The sequence below is a fragment of the Abramis brama genome (genome assembly GCF_963993115.1).
Source record: "Abramis brama genome assembly, chromosome: 3".
Classification (NCBI taxonomy): Eukaryota; Metazoa; Chordata; class Actinopteri; order Cypriniformes; family Leuciscidae; genus Abramis; species Abramis brama.
This window is the reverse complement of record NC_139965.1, coordinates 30,846,557-30,871,831: the sequence shown is the minus strand read 5'-3', so window position 1 is coordinate 30,871,831 and position 25,275 is coordinate 30,846,557. Positions and strand designations below refer to the sequence as shown.

General features: G+C 38.6%; 4 protein-coding genes across 11 annotated transcripts in view; 2 read left to right on the top strand and 2 right to left on the bottom strand.

Moving 5' to 3' along the window:
• Positions 1-1,026: 1,026 nt before the first annotated feature.
• c1qtnf4 (C1q and TNF related 4) lies at positions 1,027-8,195 on the top strand. The gene is made up of 2 exons (XM_084108922.1): positions 1,027-1,167; positions 6,380-8,195. Exon 2 carries the CDS (start codon positions 6,385-6,387, stop codon positions 7,528-7,530), a length of 1,146 nt encoding a protein of 381 aa, XP_083965048.1. The 5' UTR covers positions 1,027-1,167; positions 6,380-6,384; the 3' UTR covers positions 7,531-8,195.
• A 3,758-nt stretch (positions 8,196-11,953) lies between these two features.
• ndufs3 (NADH:ubiquinone oxidoreductase core subunit S3) lies at positions 11,954-14,880 on the bottom strand. The gene is made up of 7 exons (XM_084109383.1): positions 14,774-14,880; positions 14,317-14,373; positions 13,852-13,949; positions 13,588-13,737; positions 13,274-13,399; positions 12,831-12,950; positions 11,954-12,193 (listed from the first exon to the last, which is right to left on the bottom strand). Exons 1-7 carry the CDS (start codon positions 14,826-14,828, stop codon positions 12,032-12,034), a joined length of 768 nt encoding a protein of 255 aa, XP_083965509.1. The 5' UTR covers positions 14,829-14,880; the 3' UTR covers positions 11,954-12,031.
• A 613-nt stretch (positions 14,881-15,493) lies between these two features.
• Positions 15,494-19,935, bottom strand: ptpmt1 (protein tyrosine phosphatase mitochondrial 1). Its single transcript, XM_084108633.1, has 4 exons — positions 18,817-19,935; positions 18,606-18,686; positions 18,327-18,518; positions 15,494-16,148 (listed from the first exon to the last, which is right to left on the bottom strand). Exons 1-4 carry the CDS (start codon positions 18,961-18,963, stop codon positions 16,017-16,019), a joined length of 552 nt encoding a protein of 183 aa, XP_083964759.1. The 5' UTR covers positions 18,964-19,935; the 3' UTR covers positions 15,494-16,016.
• A 48-nt stretch (positions 19,936-19,983) lies between these two features.
• The window catches only part of celf1 (cugbp, Elav-like family member 1), a 34,176-nt gene continuing 28,884 nt past the window's right edge, over positions 19,984-25,275 (top strand). For all 8 annotated transcript variants that reach the window (XM_084108631.1, XM_084108629.1, XM_084108625.1 and 5 more), the window contains exons 1-2: positions 19,984-20,122; positions 21,997-22,039. The gene's annotated coding sequence lies outside the window, so the exon portion shown is untranslated. The remainder of the gene's footprint in view (positions 20,123-21,996; positions 22,040-25,275) is intronic.

Below are 25,275 nucleotides of genomic sequence, written 5' to 3'. Positions count from 1 at the left end.
TCAGATGCTCATTTCAAGCAGCACTGAGTCACAGGAGGAGAGAGAGAGAGAGCTCATCTCTCCACATGACCCATGTGAAAGTCATAGAAATCCTCCAAACTTGAGCGGCTTTTGCACTTTACAAGGGGACGATTCAATTTCACATCTGAATGAACACCTTCAAATCAATTACGCGAGAAGACCTTACTGTATAATAACTAAATATAGCTATTATTGTCCCAAATGCTCATCTTCCAGAAACTTGATACAAGCATTCATGATGGCAAACAATGAGAGAGGGCCAGAATGAATGTTATGGAAACAGATTAATCTGCTCAGTGCCAGAATGATCAGGATGGGGGGGGATCTGGGAACAGGAACATAGACCTAGTCCATATGGTGCCTGCAGTGAGAGAGAAAGGAAGCAAGATAGATAGAGAGAGAGATACAAACGCAGAGACCAAAACAGATTGGTCATTTGTGTTTAAAGTAAAAAACAAAAAACAAATATATGATTGCAAACAATAAAAGTAGAATAGCTAATAAAATCAGTCTCTCATTCAGTGCAAAATGTCTCTCCTCAGGGACTCTGAGTGCTGTCTATGATTGTGTGCAGAAGTGTGAAATTACCACAATTGTTGTGTCAAAACTAAAGCCTGTGTGTATTACAGTCTGCCATTGAACTTGAGTCTTGTGAGAAAATGCACATAATTATGTAGGATTATTGAATCCATTCATTTTCATATTGAGTGAGCGCATGTGAATGCATGCATATTCACAAAATTAGATCCTAAAGATCATTGTGTCCAGTTTGGCTTGCTCTTAAACAGATGTTTGCTCATGTACACAGAGACAACACCCCCTGGAGTCTCCCTATTGATAGTCCTTCCAGAATGGCCGTTCATTTGTCTGCTCCAGAGCCCCCCAATCAGCTTGCAGCACCCCGATTGCTCTTAAATCCTCCAATGACTGTATTGGAGAGTGTGTGTGTGAGTGTGAGTGTGCGTGCATGAATGTGTGGGTGTGTGCTGCACCAGACATCAGCAGCAGGTTGAGAGCCGACACACAGAGGTAGCAAGAGAGAGAAGAAAAGAATAAAGGGAGAGAAAGAAAAAGAGAAAGAGACACTCTTTCATTCATTCCTCCGAGAGAACTTCAAGACCGCTTCCTGCAGATCCAAACGCACAGGTAAGGACAACAGCATGAGGATGTGGTCTCTCTTTATCTCTCTCTATCTTGTGATGCAGTGGCAATCGCACCCCACCGTTTTCTATTCGTCTTTTATCTGATCGGCGTAAACCCTCAATCAGAGGTGCAAACTTATACGATCGGTCTTGGACCTCTCTGTGCTGCAGTTGTCCTGGTTTGTCCCTGTCATTTTAGACCTATATGAGAGAAGGGGAAGTGATTTACTGTGATGATGCTCTCTGATTCTATCGGATGCTGACGTTGCTATTGTTGAACACAGCAGAGAGCAGAGCCTTAACAGAGGTAAACCTTTGGCTGAACGCTTTGAAAACAGCACACGTGGGGTTGGTACTAACAAAGCCAGGTCATACGCTCTCTACGCTCATATCCACATCACCTCGGGACAGCGTGAGCGAGGGAGAGACAGAGAGAGGCTCTTTGTTGCTCATAGTGATCTGATACGGATCTGCACTGCCAGGGAGATATCCCCGAAGACACTAAAAACCCATTCAGCTTGCGCATATGTGTGTGTGCTGAATCAGAAACTGCCTGCTGTCCGGTCAAAGTGAATATTTACAGACAAACTCATTAAAATTGTATGAAATGACTTCCCAATAAATGTCGGTTTACCTATTTATAGATCTTAGCATGTAGGTTATAATAGAGGAAGGGAATTGCACGTTTCCATGGCAGAATTCAAACTGGAGCACATGCGCTTATATTTACACCTTCAGTCAATACTGTTTTATTGTGCAAGAATCACTGTAAATGAAAACACTAATCAGCTTTACATAAGATCCACAGCATGTTTAATTGTATGTGTGGAGATTCAAAGCACACAGTCTGTAAACATTATTGTGCTTACAACGATACATAATGTATACAGCATATGTATTTATTGACTCATTTCTTAGCTCTATAAAATTACTGTAAATATTTTCAACCTTCTCAAGTGTTCAAGTGTGCTGTATTTATTTTAGGTGGTGTTAAAGGAATAGTTCACTTTAAAATGAAAATTCTGTCATCATATACTCACCCTCATGTTGTTTCAAACCTGTATGAATTTCTTTTTTCTGCTGAACAGAAAGGAAGATATTTAGAAGAATGTCAGTAACCAGGCAGTTTGTGGATCCCATTGACTTCCATAGTAGGAAAAAAATATACTATGGAAGTCAATGGGACCCAGAAACTGTCTGGTTACTGATATTCTTCTAAATATCTTCCTTTCTGTTCAGCAGAAGAAAGAAATTCATACAGGTTTGAAACAACATGAGGGTGAGTATATGATGACAGAATTTTCATTTTAAAGTGAACTATTCCTTTAAGGAGAGTGAGCGAATTATTATTATTATTTTTTGCTTGTGGCATTGAGATGAATTACAAGATCATAGTCTTAGTGAGAGGCATTATTATTTATATGTTTTTTAACGATATGCTGTGCATGATGTATTTCATCCTAGTCTAACAGAAGAGGTGTTGTGTTTGGCAGCAGGTTGTTTGTATGCTGGGCCATTACCCATGTCACAGATAACAGATTACATACACACAAATAGAGCAGCAGAGAAGCCACGCCATTACCCAACTTTATTCATCTTGACTGCTGCAGATTACACCGTGAAATATTGACGCATGAAAAATATTCAAATTGATAGTAGTTTAATTTACAACCACTTATTAGTCTAATGGAATGCTACAAATGTGGAGAATGACTGATACTGTCTATCGCTGGGAGTTTCGTGAGACTCCAGCTGTCGGGTTGAGCCCCTCATTACGTTGTGACTGTCATCGTCCCAATATTTAAATGGTTCCTCGCTTGTCTTTTATCTCTCTCCTGTTCTATTTTTGTTGTTTACTCATAAAACCGTATCCTTTTCTTTTTCCCTCTCATCTCTTGCACCTATATCCAACACGCCTGTAAAGACTGCTGTATTTTGTCTGCTTGTGTTTGAGATTTAGACTGTGCTGTCAGAATAGAGGGTGTGTGTGTGCGGCTTTGGCTGAATGGTTCAGTGGAAGTGGCATTATCAGAGTGTGGTACCAAAGGCTGTTAGGGAAAGGGAGAGAGAAAGAGAGAGGAGATAACTGGGCCCTGGAGCACACGCTCACAGGCGCTGTGCTCTTCAGTGTATGCCGATACTCCACAGACCTTCATTAAACACCACAGTCATGTCACACACACTGCCCTTCACTTGCTGAGTGGAGTTTCACGAGCAAACTGAGACCAAGTGTGTCCACTCCTCTTTACCTGCGATCACATTTTGCTTTGAATCACTTTAGTGCTCCTGTTTATGGATGTTAGTGTTTCCTGTGAAAAGAGCAACTGTATCCACTGGCTGGATTATCAATAATGTATTGCCTCTCTCAGCAATAGCTTTGTGAATGCTACAGGCCACCTAGTATCAGTCCATAGAGAACATCCATTGATGTCTGTGTGTATATTTACAAATTAGTGCTGTAGTGCAATGTCTGTGACGTAAGGTGGGTATTTACACTTGGTCACTGCATGTGTTTTAAGCCACAGAATTTGCTAGTTTTGCTAGTTATCTGTAAAAATGGATTCTTGAATGAGAATTGAGGAATTTATTTTGTCCATCAGTAATTGATTGGATCATTGTCATTTGCTAATAGCTGCGATCTCATGTGAGTAACGGGTTGCTGGAGGGGAAGGATTTTTACGTAAGTGCTCACGTCATCAGGGAAAAGAGATGTCTTTGTGAGGGAGAAGTTAATGTTTTTGATTAAAGATAAAGTCACATTCATTTAAAAAAATGATGTGCATGTATAAATCGTTTATAGTAAAAACAGTCAGTTTCAATTTCATGGTGACTTCAAAACAGCTAAAAAAAGATGCCAGATCATTAAAATACCAAGCATAGAAAGAAAGCATTTGGATATATACAAAATGCAATTCAGCTAACTGTAAATGCTTCTTGTTTTTCAGGCCACGTATGTACACAGTTCACTCCTCGTGTACAACTGACGTCAGCATTGACCAGGCCTGTTCACACCAACACATAAATTCTGTTAGATTTTTCCATGCGATATGTCTGTTCAGACAAATACATTAAAAAACTGCAGACGGTCTGAATGAAAATGCAAAATTACTTTCACGAGTTCACTCTTACAAATAATTAGATAGAGTAAAGCTTTATGCGTATTTGGCGTGCTGTCCGGGGGGCATGATTTATGATTTATTTGAAAGAATTACAAGAGCAGTTTCATGTCTATTCTTGTATTGTTTAACTGGTTGGGGTTGATATGGGATTTAGAAAGTAATAAGTAATGTAATACTTTTTAGAGAGAGTAATTAGTACAGTAATCTAATTACACTGTTAAAGATGTAATTATTTGCTAATCAAGACCCAAGTGTTAATTAATAAGCCTGCAAGTAGTTGACCTGCATAGGTTGTTTTACATTATTATTGTTGTTTTACAATTACATTTTAAACTCAAGTTAACAAAGCATACCCAGCTGAAAACGGGGTTGGACCTGGAAGTGGCCATGTTTCACATATAAGCCAAACAAAATCATACAAACAGTATTTGTACATCAGCAAAAATAGGGGGAATCTTGACATGCAATAAAATGCATTTTTAGGGATTTTTGTTCTCAGCTGTTGCATATAGACATTTTTTTTTTTTTTTTTGCTTCACTGAGCTGAAGGGTTTACTCCATGTGTTCTCAAAGGACATTGCAGTTCAGCATTCGGTGAGAAAAAAAGGTGTAGCTGAAAACATAAGAAAGGCATTGACAAATATTGATGTCTCCCTCCCCTGTGTTCAGATTGTTAGGGCATGAAAGCATCACTCAGCCAAAAATAGAGATCAAACAAGAGGAGGAAATTTTTGTTGTTGTTGTTGTTACTTAACCCGCCAGCAAATTTAATATCCTGTAACTAATTGTTTTTAGGGCTGCTAAGACAATATTTTTGGAAAATCTTAACATAACCACATACACATGCTGATTTACTCATGCGTTTCATTTGAATATTCTTAAACTGTTCAAATACCAAACAGAAAGCGGGCACTCTATTTTTATCATGGCTTAGCTCAGTGTTCCATCCGTGAAACAGAAGTCCAACTTCTCTGGCATCTCAGGAGATCTCATTAAGAGCAAAAACCTCTTTGCATTTGTATTCATATTTCGATGTGGCAGAGGTATGATGAGTTCCATCCATCATCAAATCAAACAGAAACGGCTGCTTTAAGGTTTCATGTCTTAATTCATACAGGAGGCACCGCCAACAGTATAATCTGTGTCTTGTTAAAGTCTGTTAAAAAGAATGAAATATGGAGATATAGCATTGGAGATTGTGGGGGATGGTTGTTCCAGTAAAACAGGGAAAGAGGCAGTCTGGCTGTATTGCTAATGGATCTCTGGGACACTCTTGAACTTGTTTCACAGAGGGAGAAACGTTATGAAGGCTATTTAACTGCAGTGTTTAGACCCAATAGTCACCAGGTGTCCTGCAATGTCCCATATACAGACACTGCTCTCCCCTCAGGCACACGCTCTTATGGGCTGTAGTTCAGCGAATGGAGGGCTGGCGGTATCTGCGTCACAATATGAGGTGCTTAATGCAGCCTAAACTCCTTTTTTTTTGCGTTGCAGTTTATGTGCATATCTATAACAACCACTAACTACCCCCCCCCCCCCCCCCCTTCTTAGCATTTAATATGAAACATTTGATGAATCACAACAAATGGGGTTGATTTAAATAAAAATGCTTCAGAAATCCAATTTAATACCCACATGTGTTTGTAGTCTTATTGTAACGTTTGCCATGATATGATACACACTATAACATGGGGTGAAAATTTGCAATGGGATTTGGGGATGGGACCCCTGAAAGCTGAAAATTTCAGTCACAATGTTCTGTCACCTCCAGTGTTCTGCTGATCCAGTGTGTGTCTTATTACTGCTTATCTCAGGGGAAAATAAATGGAGAGGGTCTGATAATACAGCTCTCATCCTGCTGTATCTACTGAAGGCACTGATCTCTTCTGTTTTGATCCCACCTCCCGCTGGCACTTGTATGCATAATGACTGCTCTTTTTTTGAACTGGTGTGTTGGTAACGAGCAGCAGCTATCATTTACAAGCTTAACTGAATGTGAGCATTTAAATAAGAGTGTTCAACCTTTTTTATGTTACCGGCTTCGGTTAATGATAATTAACAGAGCTTTTTTATTATTCTTTGCTCCCTCTGCAGTTACAATGCTGCCTGGTACCAGGCCCCTGCTGCTGTGTGTGCTGTGTCATGTGACCACCACATGGGCATTCGCCCGCATGTCTGACGCCGTGGAGCTGCGGTCCGCGTTCTCTGTGGCACGTACCAGCAGCATGGAGGGAGGGCCGAAGATGGTCATCACCTTTGACAAGGTGTACGTCAACATCGGTGGCGATTTCGATCCAAAGGCCGGCTTGTTCCGCTGCAGGATTCCGGGCGCATACTATTTTTCTTTCACAGTGGGGAAGTTCCCACGGCGAGACCTGTCGGTCATGCTGATGAAGAACCGCAATGAGGTTCAGGCGATCGTGTACGACGAGAACGCCGGAGAAGAGCGGAAAGTCCAGAGCCAGAGCGCCATGCTGCAGCTTGATTTCGGAGATACTGTCTGGCTTCGTCTTCATGGAGACCCTCGCTACGCTATCTACAGCAACACGGGTCATTACACCACCTTCAATGGTTACCTGATCTACCCTGATGTGTACGGCTACCAAGAGCCCACTCACAAAGTCCATGACAGTGACCGTCAACCACCGAAAATCAGTGATCACTTACTGTCTGAGCACGAAAATACAATTACCAAAGACACTGGTGTGACTATGAAAGAAGAGAGAAGGGATGAAGAGATAAAAGAGGAGGACGTGAGAAATGGAGAGGAGGAAGACGACGACCAGAGGTCTGCATTCTCAGTCGGCCGCACTCAGAGTATTGTGGGAGTGGATCAAGGATACCCTGAGCACCATCCCATCATCTTTGACACTGAGTTTGTCAACATCGGCAACGACTTCAACTTAAGCTCTGGTATATTCAAATGCAGTGTACCAGGAGCCTATTACTTCTCCTTCAATGCTGGCAAGCTGCCCCATAAGACCCTGTCAGTGAAGCTGATGAAGAACCATTTGGAGGTACAGACCATGATCTACGATGACAGCGACACTGAGAAGGCCCTGCAGAGCCAGAGTCTGATGTTGTCACTGCAGGATGGAGACACTGTCTGGCTCTACAGCCACCAGAGGGATGGATTTGGTGCTTACAGTAATCACGCCAAGTATATCACTTTCACTGGCTTCCTGGTGTATCCTGAGCTCCACCAAAGCTCTCCTCCGCAGCAGAAACAGGAGAAGGCATTGTAGGCCAGTCACGGAGCCAGTCTGTCTGTGGATCTTTAGGATGGGTATGATTTTGGAGGAGCGTTTGTGTGGAAAAAGTGTGAGTTCCCCACACACAGACTTCTACACTCTAGAGACTGTATGTCATCACTCTTGTGGTTTGCTTCTTCAGTTTCTTTATTACTAAATCTCTCAAGCTCTTGTTTTTATTCTGTTTATCTACTTTATGAAAAAATTACTAAGTCAAGCAAGCAGCACCTATAACACATTGGTTAAACAAGGCCTCTACTCGGCATCCCTAAAGTCGGCATGAAACGGAAATTGTGATCTTCTATTCTTCTCTATCGGGAATTGATTGGAACGTTGGATTGTTGTTGTTTGCAAATTGAGCAACCTCATGTGAGTGACAGGTTGCTGGATTATTTCCCCGCCGGAGCGCTGCAGCGTACATTATCAGAGATGTCGTTGGGAGGGGGGCGTTAATGTTATTGGTGAAATATTACGAGGACACATACATTTAAAAAAATTATTTGCACAGATAAATCACATGACAAAGACTGCAACATTCCATGAAAAAATAAGAATTGTCAATTTTGATTTCATGGTGACTTTAAGGCCTTAAATGTGGAGTTCTTACAATTTGATTAAAAAAATCGAACGTCACTTTTAAATTAATATCAATCATTTGTAAAATTAAAAAAATATATATTAAAAATTAAAACAAAAATAATCATAAAAAAAGATATGAATAAAAGTAAATATAAAAAAATCTGAGATTCTTAGCACTAAAGCACCTATCTCTGCAGAGGCAATTCATTATATAGCTCTAACTCAAAACTGTGTTTCATACTCTCTCAAATTGAACAATTATTAAATGCATGTATTTTTCAAATAAGAAACAGTGTTGTCTTTGAAGCTTTTGCACGAAAGATTTGCACGAGAGCTCTATCTTCTGCGTATTCATGAATTATTTGCATTGTAAAATCAGTGTTCATGACACACACACACACACACACACACACACACACACACACACACACACACACAAACAAACAAACAGTGATGACGACATTTGTAAATGATAATTAAATCATAATTCATATATTCAGTCAATAATCAGTCTGGTTTTGGTTCAGCACTTCATTACACATTTAAACTGAGTATCGCGTCTGTAACTGCTGAATGCAGGCTCACAGCTTCTAAAGGAACAAAGAATTTTATTCACTGCCAAAAACATTTACTGTACACCAACTGATACTAATGATTTTGGAAAATTGTTCAACAAATATTGATGTTTATATTTTGGGGAAAATTTTGTATCAAAGATATTGATCAGTTTATATAATTCTTCTGGTTTATTCTGTTGTGTGTATACGGCCATAAAGATTTATTTAGGTGACAAAGTATATGTATGAAGTGCACAATTCCAAAATGTAAATACTTTTGTGTTTTTTTTATCCATTTCTATATAAGTGAACGTTTGCATTTCTAATTCTGTGCCTGGTCTTATGTACTTTTCTGTATGGGTTTAATCCAGCAAATAAACTCTGTGAATGAATGCTGGATAAGCTTTTCAGTGTTTGTGCAGTATGAGCTACTTTGTTAAGTACCGTAACGGTGGTTTCAGTGTACACTGGATTCTTATTGTGGAAGAAGCCAGTCCTCAGAAGCAAGCCAAATAAAAACTCTGAATGTAAACTCTTTTGTCTTGCATTTTTTTAGTAGTGTCAATATTTTACATCTACAGTGTTGTCACTCCTACCATTTATATCTTATTCTGTACAAGGATTTTTCTATGATGATGAAATAAAGTGTTTGATATTCAAATATCCTTAAAATTAGTCAAATCTGAATCAAGATATTTTAAAATCCCAGCTGAAACACATTTTATTTCAACAATGTATACCAGTTGAGATACTTAATTATCTTAAGCAATAACAAAGCACACATTTGTGTTCTTTTTGAATGCATGAGCTTGATTTCACCATGAATGTCACAGCCTTTGTGAGGTCTCAGAACTAAAATAGCAGATCCAGATTAGTTTTCTGTCATGAGGATCAAGGAGATGCCTGGGGAAGTTTAAGATGAATTTGTCTGATTAAAGAGATAAAAAGCCTGAAAGTGAAGCACTGTGTTTGGTGCAAGCCATATAACCCAGATAATACCTTTTGTATCATTATGGTGGTGGAATAACATACATCAAAAACAATGAAGGAATGGCTTGGGAGAAAAGAGGGTTTGTATTATAGAATGACCCTGTCAGTGACCAGACTTATAATTATAAAACACCACTGAAATCAAAAACCTGAGTGCACTATAATTATGAAGACGTTCTTCCCCCTGGAACTCACTGTTTGCTAGGTTGCTGCCTTATGTTAAACTACTTTAAATGACATTTGTCCACATTAATCTACAATCCATACACCATAACGACAAGCAAAAAACAGATCTACGACAACTTTAAAAAACTGAAACAAGTACATTGCACAAGTATTCAAACCCTTTACTCAGTAGTTAAAGCACCTTTACAGCCCTTAAAGTATTTTGGGGTATAATGTGACAAGCTTGGCATATCTGCATTTGGCGATTTTCTGCTATTCTTCTCCTTAGATCTGTCAGGTTGGATGGGGACCATCGGTGGACAGACATTGACAGGTTTCTCCAGAGATGTTCGATTGGGTTCAAGCCCAGGCTCTGGCTGGGCCACTCAAGGACATTCACAGAGTTGTCCATAAACCACTCTTGCATTGTCTTAGCTGTGTGCTTATAGGGGTCATTGTCCTGTTGGAAGGTGAACTTTCTGCCCAGTTTGAGGTTCTGAATGCTCTGGACTAGGATTTTATTAAGGCTAAGACTGTATTTTGCTGCCAAGCGGGTTTTCATGTGTCTTCAGCGAGTAGAGGCTTGAGTCTGGACACTCTTCCATAAAGCCCGGATTGGTGGTGTTGCCGTGATGTTTGTCCTTCTGTAAATTTCTCTCATTTCCATAATCATGATCATGATCATGGAGCTCAACCAGAGTGACCATCATCAGCTTCCCGGTGACCACTCTAACCAAGCCCCTTCTCCATCGATTGCTCAGTTTACCCAGGAGGCCAGCTCTAGGAAGAGTCCTGGTTGTTCCAGACTTCTTCCATTAAAGATTATGGAGGCTACATGCTTCTGTGAACATAAAAACAATTTTTTTAAGTCTCTAAGCTCTACAGACAGTTCCTTTGACCTCATGGCTTGACCTTTTTCTTTGATATGCATTTTCAGCTGTTAGACCTTGTATTGAGAGGTGTTTGTCTTTCCAAATCATACCCGTTCCATTGAATTTGCCACAGATTAACTCCACTCGAAGCGTATTAACCTCTACAAGCGAAATTGGAATGCGCCTGAGGTTAAATTTCAAGTGTCCCAGAAAAGAGTATACTACTTATGCAATTATGTAATTATTTAAGTTTTTCCTTTTTTAATAAACGTGCAGTTATCAAAAATATGTTTGTTTTTTTGCTTTGTCATTATGGTGTATGGAGTGTAGATTAATGTGTGTGTGTGTGTGGGGGGGGGTATTTTAAAGTAGTTTAACATAAGGCAGCAACATAAAAAGTAAAAAAAAATGAAGGGGTTTGAATACTTTCGCAAGCCACTGTATATGCATAACAGTAATCAGTATTACAAAGTAAATTATATTAAAGAAATAACACAATAAAGCAGACATGCCAGAGCTGACGACTGCAGAAGAACTCCACTCATGAGGGAATGAGAGAACGCACTAGCAGCAGACAGCCGAGTAGCTGACGTGCCACAAATTGTAATGAGATTGGTAAATAAAAGCCACAGTTAATTATGGAGGAGAGATTTTTATACCTATAATTTTGCACTGTTCTATGACATTCCTGAATGGCAATTAAACAATTTTGTGGCTAAAACTCATGATTTTGCAGATAAAAATCTTTTTGGAAATAACCTGTCAGTATGACTTATTATTATCTTTTGTAGAGATAACTGGGGTATATAAAACCTTAAAGGCATTTGGCTATACGCACATTTAACTGCTGAATTATAAAGATAAGAGAACGGTTATCAGACATCAGTGAACTAAAGAATTTGCATTTAAGCATTATTCATGTACACACTAAATTCAGTTTTGATTAGAATACCTGAGAGAAATGTCAAGCAAAACGTATAAGTGGTATATTTTCCTGCGTTATCTGTCACTTTTTTTTTTTTTTAATTTAACAATCAAGGAATGTTATCACATAACATGACTTTTAAGAAAATTCTTAAAAATGTATGATATAAACACATAATCCTGATAATTCAGAGATCTGAAAAGAGCTTATTTTCATTTGTGTAAGTCTGTTGTGCACACAGATACAACTATCAAAAATGTTAAAAGTGTAACCAGTATTATTACAAAAAAAGTAATTTATAAATATTAAATGACATGCAGAAACAGGAGTCGTTTCATTGTTTTATTTAGATGTAGCACAGGGTCTTATTTACATAAATATGTTCTGATCATTACAGCTCTCCAGGGTTACTTTGCTGGTTTGTCCCCAGACTCCAGCTTGGGTGCATCTTTGGGCTCCCTGTATGCGGGGAACGCTTCCCATGGACTGTTCAAGTCAAACTTACGGAACTCCTGAGCGAGCTCCACAGGTTCAGCCACAACCCGCTTCACCTCATCGTCATAACGCACCTGAGAAAATAGAAGAAAACAACTCAACATAAATGAAGCCACATCCCTTTTACAGGAATGTTTAAAATAAATTAAAATGACATAATTGCCCTACATACACTGTTTAAAATTTTGAGTTTACTCTTTTTTTTGTGTGTCTCTTATGCTCACCAAGGCTGCATTAATTTGATCAGAAATACATTAAAAACTGTAATATTGTGAAATATATATTATATACATGTTTTCTATTTTAATGTACTTTAAAATGTAATTTACTCCTGCGATGCAAAGCTGAATTTTCAGCATGATTACTCCAGTCTTCAGCGTCACATGATCCTTCAGAAATCATTCTAATATGCTGATTTGCTGCTCAAGAAGCATTTCTTATTATTATCAATGTTAAAAATCAATGTTTTGCTGCTTAATATATTTGTGGAAATCGTGATAAATGATTCTTTGGTGAATAGAAAGTTCAAAAGAACAGCATTTATTTGAAATATAAATATTTTGCAGCATTATAAATGTTCTAACTGTCACTTTTGATCAATTTAATGCATCCTTGCTGAATAAAAGTATGATTTTCTTTGGAAAAAAGAAAAAAAACTCTGTCTGACACCAAACTATTAAAAGGTTGTATAACAATGAATTGTGCATTTACCTCCACATATCCAGACAAAGGAAAGTCTTTCCTGAATGGATGACCTTCAAATCCATAATCTGTCAAGATACGTCTCAGATCTGGATGGTTTGCGAAAAAAACTCCATACATGTCCCAAATCTGTAATGAAACATTCATTTCAGAGTGAAGCCAAACTGTCTCTAAAATTTGAAAAAACAGACTTAACATCTGCATGCAACTACAGCTATGATGCAGGATCTAATGGACCATTAGACAATGGACAACCCTCAACCCTCCCTCAGTCAGAGTCTGCGGTGTCATAGCATGTGGGAAGCAGCTCAGGGGCTCCACTGCATGAGCACTGCAGATTGTTGTGTCTGAGCATATGCTACACAAAACAGACATCTATTTTGAAGTGTGAAATATACAAATGTCAAAACCCATTCATGAAACCTCAGCTGATTACTGTGAGACACACATACCTCTCTCTCATACCAGTTAGCTGCCTGGTGCACAGACACAGAGGAGTCAAGAGGACTCAGCTCGTCAGTGTAGGTCTTCACTCGGATTCGAGAGTTATAGCGCAGGGACAGCAGATTATACACAATCTGAAAAGGAAAAAATTGGATCATCAATCATTTGCAGAACGGTTTCAGAGGAAAAAAAAAATTCTGATGGATACGCCATCCAGGCTACCAAAGTATGCATATTATGTATGTATAATCTAACTTGCTAAAAACACAAAATGAAGATAATATTTTATGGACATTTCATAGTTGAGACTGAGCATGCTCACCTCAAAGCGATAGTGCCTTGTAGGGACATCCACAGCTGTCAGGTCAGTCATGTTGTTGAACTGAGCGTTTGTGTGATCTTTCAAGAAGGTGAGAACAGGTATAATCCCTTCTGGATGGATCATTACCTCCAGCTCATTAAAGCAGGTCACCTAGGATTCAAACAAAAGGCTGTAAATAGAGCCATTTTTTGAGGAATTGCAGAGTGCAACTAATCACTAATCTGTCATCTGGATCTGACAAAGATATACATGAGAATAAATTACCTGAACTTGTTGCACATATTTGGGGAGAATCTCTGCAATGTATTCGCCAAACTCTGAAAGCTGAGTGTGGGTGACTGGATCCTTGGGCCTTACAGTAGCTAATGCAAAATAAAACAAAAAGACATTTGGTCTTACTTTATACATGTCTTTAACTACTATGTAAGATTTAAATAATTCATTTGATACAATGCACTTATTGTGTACATACTTTATTTTCCACACTTTACTTATATTTAAAAAAAAAATACCAACTTAAAATAATTGCTGTATAATTACACTGTTGACCCTTCCTTTACACCTGTCCCTGACCTTAACCGTATCTCACCTCAAGTGTTTTGCAAAACAAAATGAACACCATAGCATGTACCCAACACTTTTTTTTAATGTAAGTAACGTAAGTAGTTAAAGACACCTAATATACAGCAAGACGCAACGTTAACAACAGACTTCCAAAAATCTACTCACGTCTGGTTTCAGTTGTCGTTGTTCTTGTCTGGACAATCGCAGCGCTCTGCCTAGCAACTAGAGAAATTGAGAGAAATCAATACATTACAATATAGTGTCATTGCGGCAAGTTCAGGTCAAGACATCAAAATAAACCAAATTGGTAGTTTGTGTCTGATGAAATTCAAAACATAGATTAAAGACATCCCTTATATTTCCAAATAACAAAAAAAAAATCGTCTCACTGGAAGCGTGATGTGATGTCTAAATATCAAGAATAAAAGAAGCTGTATTGGCATAATTCAGATTATAACTGTAAATCAGTCGACACTGTCATTGACGTTCTGTGTGTTTGTAAAGGTCAATAGCGAAGAAAAGCCTAAAACACAGGACAGCTTGTTTGGGTCCTGCACAGTGACAATCATGGTTAAATGAGTAAATAATTCATATTATTCAATAGTTCTTGTTTATTTCTTACCGTTCAGACTTTTTCCAAAACCGCTGCGGACAAATCTAACCAAGGAGGCCGCCATCTTTACTCCCTCACCGTCCTTCCTCGCGGGATTTACTGATGCTGGAGTTGCGGGTGCGTTCTGCAGTGCGCTGCTGCCATCTTCAGGCGCTACAATCGAGGCATTAAAGCGATAGTTCACCCAAAAATGAACATTTTGTCATTACTTAATACTTACTCCCCCTCAAGTTGTTCCAAACCTGTATGAGTTTCTTTCTTCTGTTAAAAAGAAGAATCCACAATATAGTATATAGTATTTTTTAGCAGAAATTAATTTAGTGAGAGATTAGCGATGTTCCACTGTGCGATTTAAAAGGTCTCTTATCACGGCTGCAGTTCGTTTTTTAAATGAAGATGTGTAATTACTGTATTGATTGATTGTTGTATTTTGTATAGCATTTTTAATTATGTCTTAGGTTTTTTATGTAATGTTTAATTTGATGTAATTGTTTGTACTGTTCGAGATGTGTATGTTCAATGATGGCAAGAATTTCCCCTCACAGGGATTAATAAAGCTTTCTAACCTAACCAAGACTGTGTGCAACAAGTTTTTGAGCAATGTTTTGATCATGTGAATAGATTAGAAGCATTAGAAACTTATGTATCAACTATGATACAGTAGACCTTCTAGGGTTACAAACGCTGTTCACATATTTCACTAAATAGACCACAGCATACCATTATTTTATCATATTAATTAAAATGTATTTGAAATGGTTTTAAACAAGTCAGTACAGAACCAGTTGTACACCTCTCTCTATTTGATTATAGTGTATAACAATAAATAATTAAATACATAGGCTCCGTTAAGCTTCAAGATTATGTTTACTGTAGACAATTAAAAAATATCATGATCTTATACATAATCACAAGGAAACAGGTTTTTGAACACAAAGAGGCTAGGTGGGATAAAAAAAGAAAAATAAATCTGTTCTAATATTATTTAAAAAAAAAAAATCACTAACTCAAACAAAAATAAATACAATTTGGAGGTGATAGAAAAAAGAAATTCAGAAAAAAGATAGAAAATGTATTCACAATATAACCGATGATTCAGATTATTGCTTAAAGTCTATTTTTATGTATAGTACACAAATTCTTATACAAATATATAAAAAATATGCACTCCAGCAAGGAAAAAACAACTTATTAACAATGTACAGCATATGAGATTCAACATGAATGTTGGCATTTGTACACTGTGTATCTTCTAGCTGGACTCTGAAGCGCAGACTTGCTTATAGTACTCCTGCAGCACCTCCAGCTGGGCTGAGCGGATCAGCACATGAGGCCGGACTGAGGCCAGCATCTTACAGGCCTCCTCTGGACTCCAACAGTGTAGCTGTGAAAGGAGAAAAAAGGTTAAACACAGGGCCATAACTACCACAGACATTGAGGGAGACAATATCCATTGATGCAAACAACTCAACTGTGATTAATGTAGGCTAATTCATAACTGTGATGAGACAAAGAACATTAATGGAGCTGTTTTTGACATATTAGACAGACGTTTAAGAGTGAATGTTGGCATATTTTAAAATAAAAAAATATAATATATTCCTATATTACTTAAAAGTATAAATTCTAATTATTTTACATGGTTATAACCTTGGTTTAACATCAAATGCAGATTCCAAAGACTGTCACACTCTTGAGTTTTCTAACATTCTTTTGACAGAACTGTTCTTCTTTCCCTTTATATAACTGCATGATACGATGCATATAATTATATATAAGCATCTTCAGAAATAACTGGTTGATACTGGTTCAAGAAGGAACAAATTCATATAAATAATATACTGCGTGTGTATAATCAGTGAAATTACGTATGGCTTATTCTTCAAAAAAAGGAGAAGTGCACTTAGAGACTTAAAGTGCACCTATTATAGATTTTTGAAAATGACCTTTCATGTAGTGTGTAACATAGCTCTAAGTAAATGAAAACATCCAGCAAAGTTTTAAATCTGAAAGTGCACCATATATAAAGTTATTGTCTTTCAAAAGTAAGAGTTGACTCTGAGTCAACGAAATGAATCGTTTTTCAAACGAGTCATAAGTCGGTACGTTATGACGTCAAGATGAAACATTAGCATTGCCTATTGCCCGCCACTTATTGCGTGCGCAGACACCAGGGAAAACTTGAACCTCAAACACTGCAGCTGATTCCTGTGGATACTGGATAGCATCATGTCGAGAAGACGCTGTGCTTTACAACGTGAAAGTAAAGCCAGTTTTTTTTCACTGCCCAAGGACGAGCATGTGAAGAATCAGTGGTTAAAATTCATCTGTACCACGATACCACAGCAGTATAATCCTAAACTTTTGCTGTGTTCCCTTTATTTCACTGACGACTGCTTCTCAAATCTCGGAGTTCAGTGCAGGATTTGCACACCGCTTGCTCTTGATTGATGGTGTTCAAAATACTTAGTTTTGAGTTTTATATTGTGCAGGTCTCCTGCTAACTGGTTAACTCACATTATTACTGTCTTACGGAAATACCTCTGCTAATCAGCTGTGGTAACTGCTAACCACTATTACCTATAACTGTGTCTATTAATGCAGATTGTCTGTCGTTCTCACTACTTTGAGTAAAGATTAAGCGTAGACCAACGTTTATGTTACATCAGTCATTCACGCTAGAGCTCGGCTAATGTATGCACTGTTATTGATACAGTTTCCACATGTTCACCGCAATAAATTCGAAAAATACTCTGTAAATAAATAAGTACAAGTAAAATAATCGGTTTGTTGATGGACATGCACTTGTTAATGCTGATGGTGAGGAATTACAGTTGCAACATCTCATAATGTACCTCAAACTGAGTAGTGTATCACTGAGAAACGTCCTGCTTGAGTTGTCCTTGTGATGGAGGTTTGACTTGAATAACTAGTGCTTCCAGTGTTTCATCATTGCACTCGCGCTCGGATTGATATGGTAAAATTGACGTCATCTTTCGTTACTGTGTTTAGTTTACGGTGTAGGAAGCCTCAAGACAAGCAGAGCTGATGTTGTTATGGCAATGGGCGTTTTTGTTTTCGACACGCGCACTGTAGAGATTGATTAATCTGACGAGTCTTTTGAGAATCACTTAAAATGTGGTGATGTGCAAATGTATATTATGAGAAAATTAAACAGTTTTTTTACCTTTGATGCATGTAAGCCTGTTGTAGGAGACTCCAAAACAACATTAGGAAACTTTAAAATAGCATAATAGTGGCACTTTAAGTAAAAGTCACTTTCTATTCTGCATGCATGTGTGGGTTTCATGTAGAGAAGTGAACAGCATCACTTGAATTAACCTATATATTAATGTTCCCTCTCCAAAATTCTCCACCAATAATATTATGGCGAAACAATTTCAGGTGTGTCTTGTACAATGCTCAAAGAATGTGCTAAAGAAATGTACAACCACACAATGACAAATATTGTTTACAGTGGTGACCTATGACACAGAGCTTTTTGTATTGATACTTTTACTATTGTACATGGTTTAGGGCAGGCAGACAGACTGATACCCACCCTGATGAGGTATGCAGCTGCAATAGTTGCACTGCGTGAACGGCCGGCCTTGCAGTGAATATAGACACTACTGCCTTGCTGTCGATGTCTCAAGGTGAAGTCCACACCCTTGTGGATGTGCTCTAGGCTGGGGACACCTGTCAGGTCCACCGTGTCCAGTCTGATCTGCTCAACGCCAACAGCTCGCCACTCCTGTTATTAATATAAGTATCCTCAGATGTGCATTGCCACCTGTGATTATAGTTGGGAATGAGTGAAAGAGTTAGGAGAGACACTTACCTCAGCTGAATTGCAGAAATATTTTGTTTCATATTCTTCATTCATGGTAATGACTCCTCTGATTTTCTCTTTTTGGACCAACTAAAGCCAAATGAGACAAGAGGGATTAGTTAAACTCTTAAACAGGACTACGATATGAGGCAAATTATAAATGTGCTAGGATCATTACAATTGTCTGTAATTCATTAATACAGTAAAAGTCAAATCTTACCTCCTCTGTCATTGACCTGAATGGGAGAGCACCAAGAATGACAGTCGGATCCACGCGATTAAACCATTGTCTGGAGGTGACCTTTTCCATGACAACATTGTAAGCGAGTGTGGGATAAAATAAAATCCTAGCTAGAACACTGGACATCGTTCCACATGTAAACGAACGAAACGAATCACAGAAGTTTCATTCTTTCTCAACTACTCGTACACATAGACAGCTCGTACATAGCACTGCATTATGAAAGACACGCTCTTTAAGTTTTTTTCTTCGACGCCTGTCACAGATCCTCGACATTGCCCTCTTCTGTTTTGGAGGTTAATTGGCTGGATACAGTGTCTCGTTTCCAATAATATCCAGCGACTAGAAAATGAAGGAATAACACCCATCTTAAAAAAAAAAAAAAAAAAGACCCATCTTAAGCTATTTATCAGACGCCATTGATACAAGAAACAATTTTTGTGTGTGAAGTATAGAGACTTAAAATAAAAGTCATGGCCTACCTTTGCACGAGTCTCGTTTAATTTTGTAGTTTATCGTGTTCTTTAACATTAATTAATCAATTACATTCATTTAAAAAAAAAATGCAACAGCATTTCCGGTTAATAGTCCAATAGCATGCAAACCGCACAAGGATAAAGACGGACATAAGGACATGTGCCTGCAGACGTGGTTAATGTCCATTTACAGTGTGGATAAAATGTATTAGTGCTTTCTTAGGATTATTTGGCATTATGAATGCATTATATAACGCATTCTACAATAAAACACATAATAATACCAACACAACTGCACAGACATTAAAAGGACAATTCACGTTAACCAGTCTGTCAGTTGCACACATTTGATGTTTATCTCCATATCACACGCGCAGGCCTTTTGGGTTTTTATTGACTTCAGCGACCACGTGAGAGAAACGTGTATCTGTCTCTTTAAGAAGGGGGGCGTACTTCAACCAATTCCTTATAACTTCTGTTTTAAGTATTTATATGGCAATTTGTCATAAAAGACCAAAAGAATTTGATGTTATAGTCACGTCTATCAACGTTTTGGCTCCAAAAGTACATATTTGCCCAGTACATTTCGACAGAGGCTCCACCCCAATCCCCTTTTAATAAATGTGATGGTGCATGCAGGAAAGACAGCCATTTTGCACCGTCCCTGTTTCACCCAGAAAGTAGGTTGTCGTGGGAAGACGTAATCTGAGAAAAAGAACTAATTCACAAATCCCACTAAACAATAATTCCCCTGTGTCCGCACACCATACCTACTCAGTTCCCTCCGTTTGAAAAAGGGGGCATCGAGGGTAAGTGTTGATTGTTCACGGTTGTAGCTGCGCGAGCTAACTGGTGGTTGTTTACGGTCGCTAGCACGCGTTAACATGCGTCATTATGTAAGAGCAGATCGACCACCGCGCGCCCACAGGGCTCATTTCGGTTAAAGATGCTGTTTTGGTCAGTAGTACATGCACGGTTGCGTCAAGAGTAATCTAAACCTGTGTAACTTCGGCGTGTTGTCCGAGCTGTTCTGCTAAGTTTAGCGCCACTGAGAAGTGTAACAATGATGCAACGCAATTAAAACGATGCAGGTGATGAGCTGAACTCTCACACAGGTCGTTCCCTGTGTTGCACACGCGGTCTTAAAATCGCATGTATTTTCACAGCGATCGGTCTGGAAATTAAGTAACTAGAGGTTCTGTTGGAAAACGCATGGTCACTCCCCGGCTAAATTCAAATGAACGTAGCAAATGTGTTCGTATAGTAGCAGTGTTAAGTTTTAGCACAGAGCCTGTCATGCTCTCCATTTGCAAAAAGCTCCTTTTGCAAGTTACATGCAGCTGTGTGACTTAATCTCTGGAAGTATCGATCATAGCCAGTTAAACTAGCGACTCCAAGTAAGTTACTTGCTGCGAGTTAAATGTCTCTAACGTTAACGTTACCTGGTAACGTTAGTCCTTTTACTTGCTTGTTTCAAAGCTAACGTGCTAATGTAATATAAATACAACATGCAAAAGTACTTCTGAGATCATCACATTCAGTGTCTGTGTTTGTATCTAATTTAATTTAAAACGTGCTTATGTTGCTGCTTATTTCCACAAAGTATGTCAAAGTTAAATGCAGTGAGAGGTATTAGTTTCTGGCCTGCTGGTTTGTGAGCACAGAGGCCTGCTGAACAGAAAGCTGCTGCTGTTCAGGACTGTCACGTGAACTATCACTATCATTTGATAAGAGCTTCACAATGGACTATTGTCCTTTTATGTCCAAGCCAAACCATTATAAAAGAATAATGCATTTTTAAAGCTTTTTGAACAAGAGTTAAGGAATCTGCATTATAGTCCTATATCAGGACTAGTCGGTGTTTAATGCAGTGGTCATCTAATGTGGACTGGACTGTGTTCTGTTGGGAATGCTTTATTATGTTACCAGTGTTGTGACCTTCAGTTGTAGTTTGGTATAGAAATGAGTTATGTCTAAAATGGGTGCCTTGTAGGTAAAAGCTTTTCAGGGTCAAGACAACATAGGCTGATAACATGCTATTGAATGTGACCGCCTGAAGAGCAAGAAGGTCCATTCTGCTTGATGTGATTGCTTGAAATGGGATCTTTGGTGTTTTGTCTAATTCTGCTGTTTGATAATGAACTTGATTTCTTTAACCTGGCTGAGATTGTTAACGGGATAATTTAGCCATAATGTTGTAATGAATATGAATCTTCCTCCAACTAATACATTGTAATACACCGATAGTATATAATATACTAATATACACCCTATGGCATACACATAACCAGTCAGAAAAAATACACAGCTAGCATTGTGAGAATAAAGTAAAAATGTTGCACTGAAAATTTATATTATCTTAATGTAGAGGGGCAATAGGCTATATGCTTGTATTCTGCGTTTGCATTTTATTATTCTTCATTCCAGTTCAAGGCCAGTTGTAACCGACCTGTTTAGTCCTTATCTGACATTGGCAAATTGTGCAGCATTGACTCTCTTGTAAGATCTGTCTGTCTCCCAGAATTATTAAAAAGGAAAACCCAACTCTAAAAGAGGCAGTATAAATAATACACGAAAACCGCAAATAAGCATGGTAAAGGACAGCAAGTCCGCAAATACTGGGAATCATCACAGATGTTCACTGATAAAATGCCAGGCTAACCATACAACGTTCTTTTTGCAGGTTGACGGGAGCAACGTTTCAGAAAAGCAAGGCCACAGAGAGGGTAAGTGGTTCTCACTTTTGTGTTAGGATGTATTACAATGGACTATTTGTTAAGTGAGACATCACAATGTCATGCGTGAATGTGGGAAAGGTAGGTATTCATATTCCAAATGACTGGCACTCAAAAGAACATGATTTGACTAGAATCATCAGACTGCACACACAAATGTTCAGCCAACAGATTAGTTTGAGAAGTCGCAAATGAGTTGATTTTCAGTTTATGTTCTATGAGGTTCCATTTGTGCCAGAAATGAGTAGCCTGCTTTGTCTATTATACTATACGTATACTATATGTGTCCATGTCTACAATAATTATTAAAATCAGTATATTTTGACATGTATGTTCTCTGTTTATGTTCTCTTGTTCCGACGTCTTTACTGTCGTCTTTCTCTGTCGTCCTTGTTCTGTCCGTACAAAAACAGCACTTGTGTGATATTGCTTAACTAGATCATATGATAAATATGAGACAACTCATACATGGACATTTTTGCCCCAATATCTTGAATTTTAGGTGCATTCTAACTGCATTCTATAGACTCCATTATGCAGTGAGTTTTTGCCCTGCTTCATGTTCGTCACCAATCAACTGTATGAAATGTAAGATGACCGTAAGTCTGTGGCGGGTGCGTTAAATGCGTGAAATCATTTTAACACGTTATTTTTTCCACACACGTGAATGAATGCAATTATTTTGCACACTTTGCTGGCAGATAAGACTTTGTATTTTGTTTTTTGTTTATATATCTGTACACACTGGCCCAAACCGCCTTTTTTTGAAACCGCCTTCCATAGACAACAGTAAAGATGACAGAACAAGAGTACAGTAAGGACGACAACAGTAAAGACGTCAGAAGACAATGACAGAACAATGACATAAACAGAGAACATGCATATCAACATATACTAATTTATCTGAACAAGTAGGCAGTGACCATAGACAAGGACATATGTGTAGTATAAAGCACAAATTAGTCAACTTATTTTTGGCACAAATGGAACCTCGTTATTTTCAAGCCTGATCGCATGCCTGTTGAGAACTTCACTGTGTAAAACAAAACAATTATACTGATCTTTGAACTTCAGTTTCTATTCAAGTCTCTTTGATAGAAATGAGTAGTTGTGGCCTGTGTTCCTCCGACTATTTGGACATTCAGTGCTTGTAGTTCCTTGAGTATTTAACTTTTAATGTGAGCCAGCAGTGTCATTTGTGCAAACTCTTACACTGCAGTCCTCTCTGTTTTTGGATGTTTTTCTGCTAGCGTTTGGATAATTATTGTTGGTGTATATCAGCTTAAATGATGTATTAGTCACACATGTGGAGGTCCATTGTCATTTAGGATTTTGCACCTCCATTTCTGTCAATTTATGTCATGCTATTAGAGAGCTGCGTGAAGCAAAATTGCATGAAATGAACTCCTTGTTCCTTGGTGTTTAGTGCTCCGAATTGAGGACAAACCGTTTCCTTGGTTACTAGTTAGTGCGCGCACACGCACACTTGTGAGTTGATGCTGCTATGGTGGGCTGTTCTTTGCAGTTGGATTTTTGTCCTGCATGGCAACACCTCCATTATCTTCAACTGAGGACTGACAATTCCGTCAGACTCTGCTCATATTTGAGTGTGTATTTACATAAATACTGAGGATTTTCAGAAGAGCGTTCGGCTGGAGAGTCTAGAGTGCAATTGTAGGCGTGAGTTTGAGCGCTTAGCGCAAAGTCAGGGGGGTTTATGTCTCCATTACAGGGGGAAGGGAAGTGTGTCAGAGTGCAGGCTCTTTAGAGGAGCCATCAATCATCTACTGCGTTACCTTTAAGACACTCATGAGGGGACTAAAATACTTGTACTGAGCCACTGAAAGTCTTCAGTTTCATTTTGTACTTAACATGCTAATGCTTTCAGGCAAAAAGCTCTTTAGCTTTGACTTCTGTCAGATTTCGCTGTGGTAAATTCGTGTCTGACAGTTGCTGCACCATGGCAGCTGTTAAATCATGACAACGCTCTCCAGGAGGGAGTTACCACATGGAGGTCAGCAGCAGCACCTGTCGGGAACATTCCCGTTTATGCTCCTGCTAATGTGGGTAATGAATGCCATTAAAGACCTAAATAATTATTCCTATACATTTCAACTAGGGCTGTCAAATTAAAATCTGAATATTGAATATTTGTCCAATTTAAAATAAAAATTCACGTAAAATGCAAAAACAGTGCTTTCAAATTTTAGGTGTGCGTCGTGGCACACGAGATGCGATGATGGCGTTGTTGCGTTTTAATGTTTTTGTTAGCCTATCCAGTTGAACCCTCTAGATCAGGGATGAACAACTTCGGTCCTGGAGGGCCACTGTACTGTAGAGTTCAGCTCCAACCCTGCTATAAACCACCTGCCAGTAGCTTTCTGGTAATCCTGAAGACATTGATTAGCTTGTTCAGATATGTTTGATTAGAGTTGGAGCTAAACTGTGCAGGACAGTGGCCCTCCAGGACTAAAGTCGCCCATCCCTGCTCTAGATACAAAACATTGCAGAAATAGAGAAGCTCAATGCGGAGAAGATCGTGGTTATGTCAAAACAGGTTACCTAGCCGTTCACACACAACTAATTTTGTGTGCTGCTTTTCCATTATGTAAACATAACGCTAGACGGACATCTTCGACTGTTGCACTCGCGTCTGGCACGAGAGCAGGTTTAGAAAGCCATGTAAAAACATGTCTCAAGACTTTGTTGTTGTTGTCTTTTTTCATTCCACTGCATGTCATGTTTTTAAACACAAAAGCCACTCTACTTAGAATCGAAAGACCAGGAGACTTGGTTGTTTCTTCAGCAGGTTTCTTTATTGAGGACAGGAGCTGTCGGTAGCTGCAATCACCAAGCCTGACGTGAATGTTCTCTTACAGTTTATATACATTTAGGGGCAGGAACCGAAAAAGACAGGTTTAGGAACCGGTTTTAGACTGAGAGCATTGCCCACCCTAATCCACTCAGCATATCTATTCAAACACTGAGACCCGAGTACAGGACTGGCTGGACTTTCTTGCTAAAACACAAACTCCAAGAGTTTCAGTAAAACAGGACTGACCATAGTCTTTTGCTAGAAAACTCTGATAATCATAATTTATACCTGACCTTAACATGCTAAATTCAATGTAAACCTAAATTAAACATTTTAATACATTTGCATTCCCACATTTGTGTGATTGGCATTTCGACTCTTTGTGTAAAACTATTCATAAATACCCAATGCT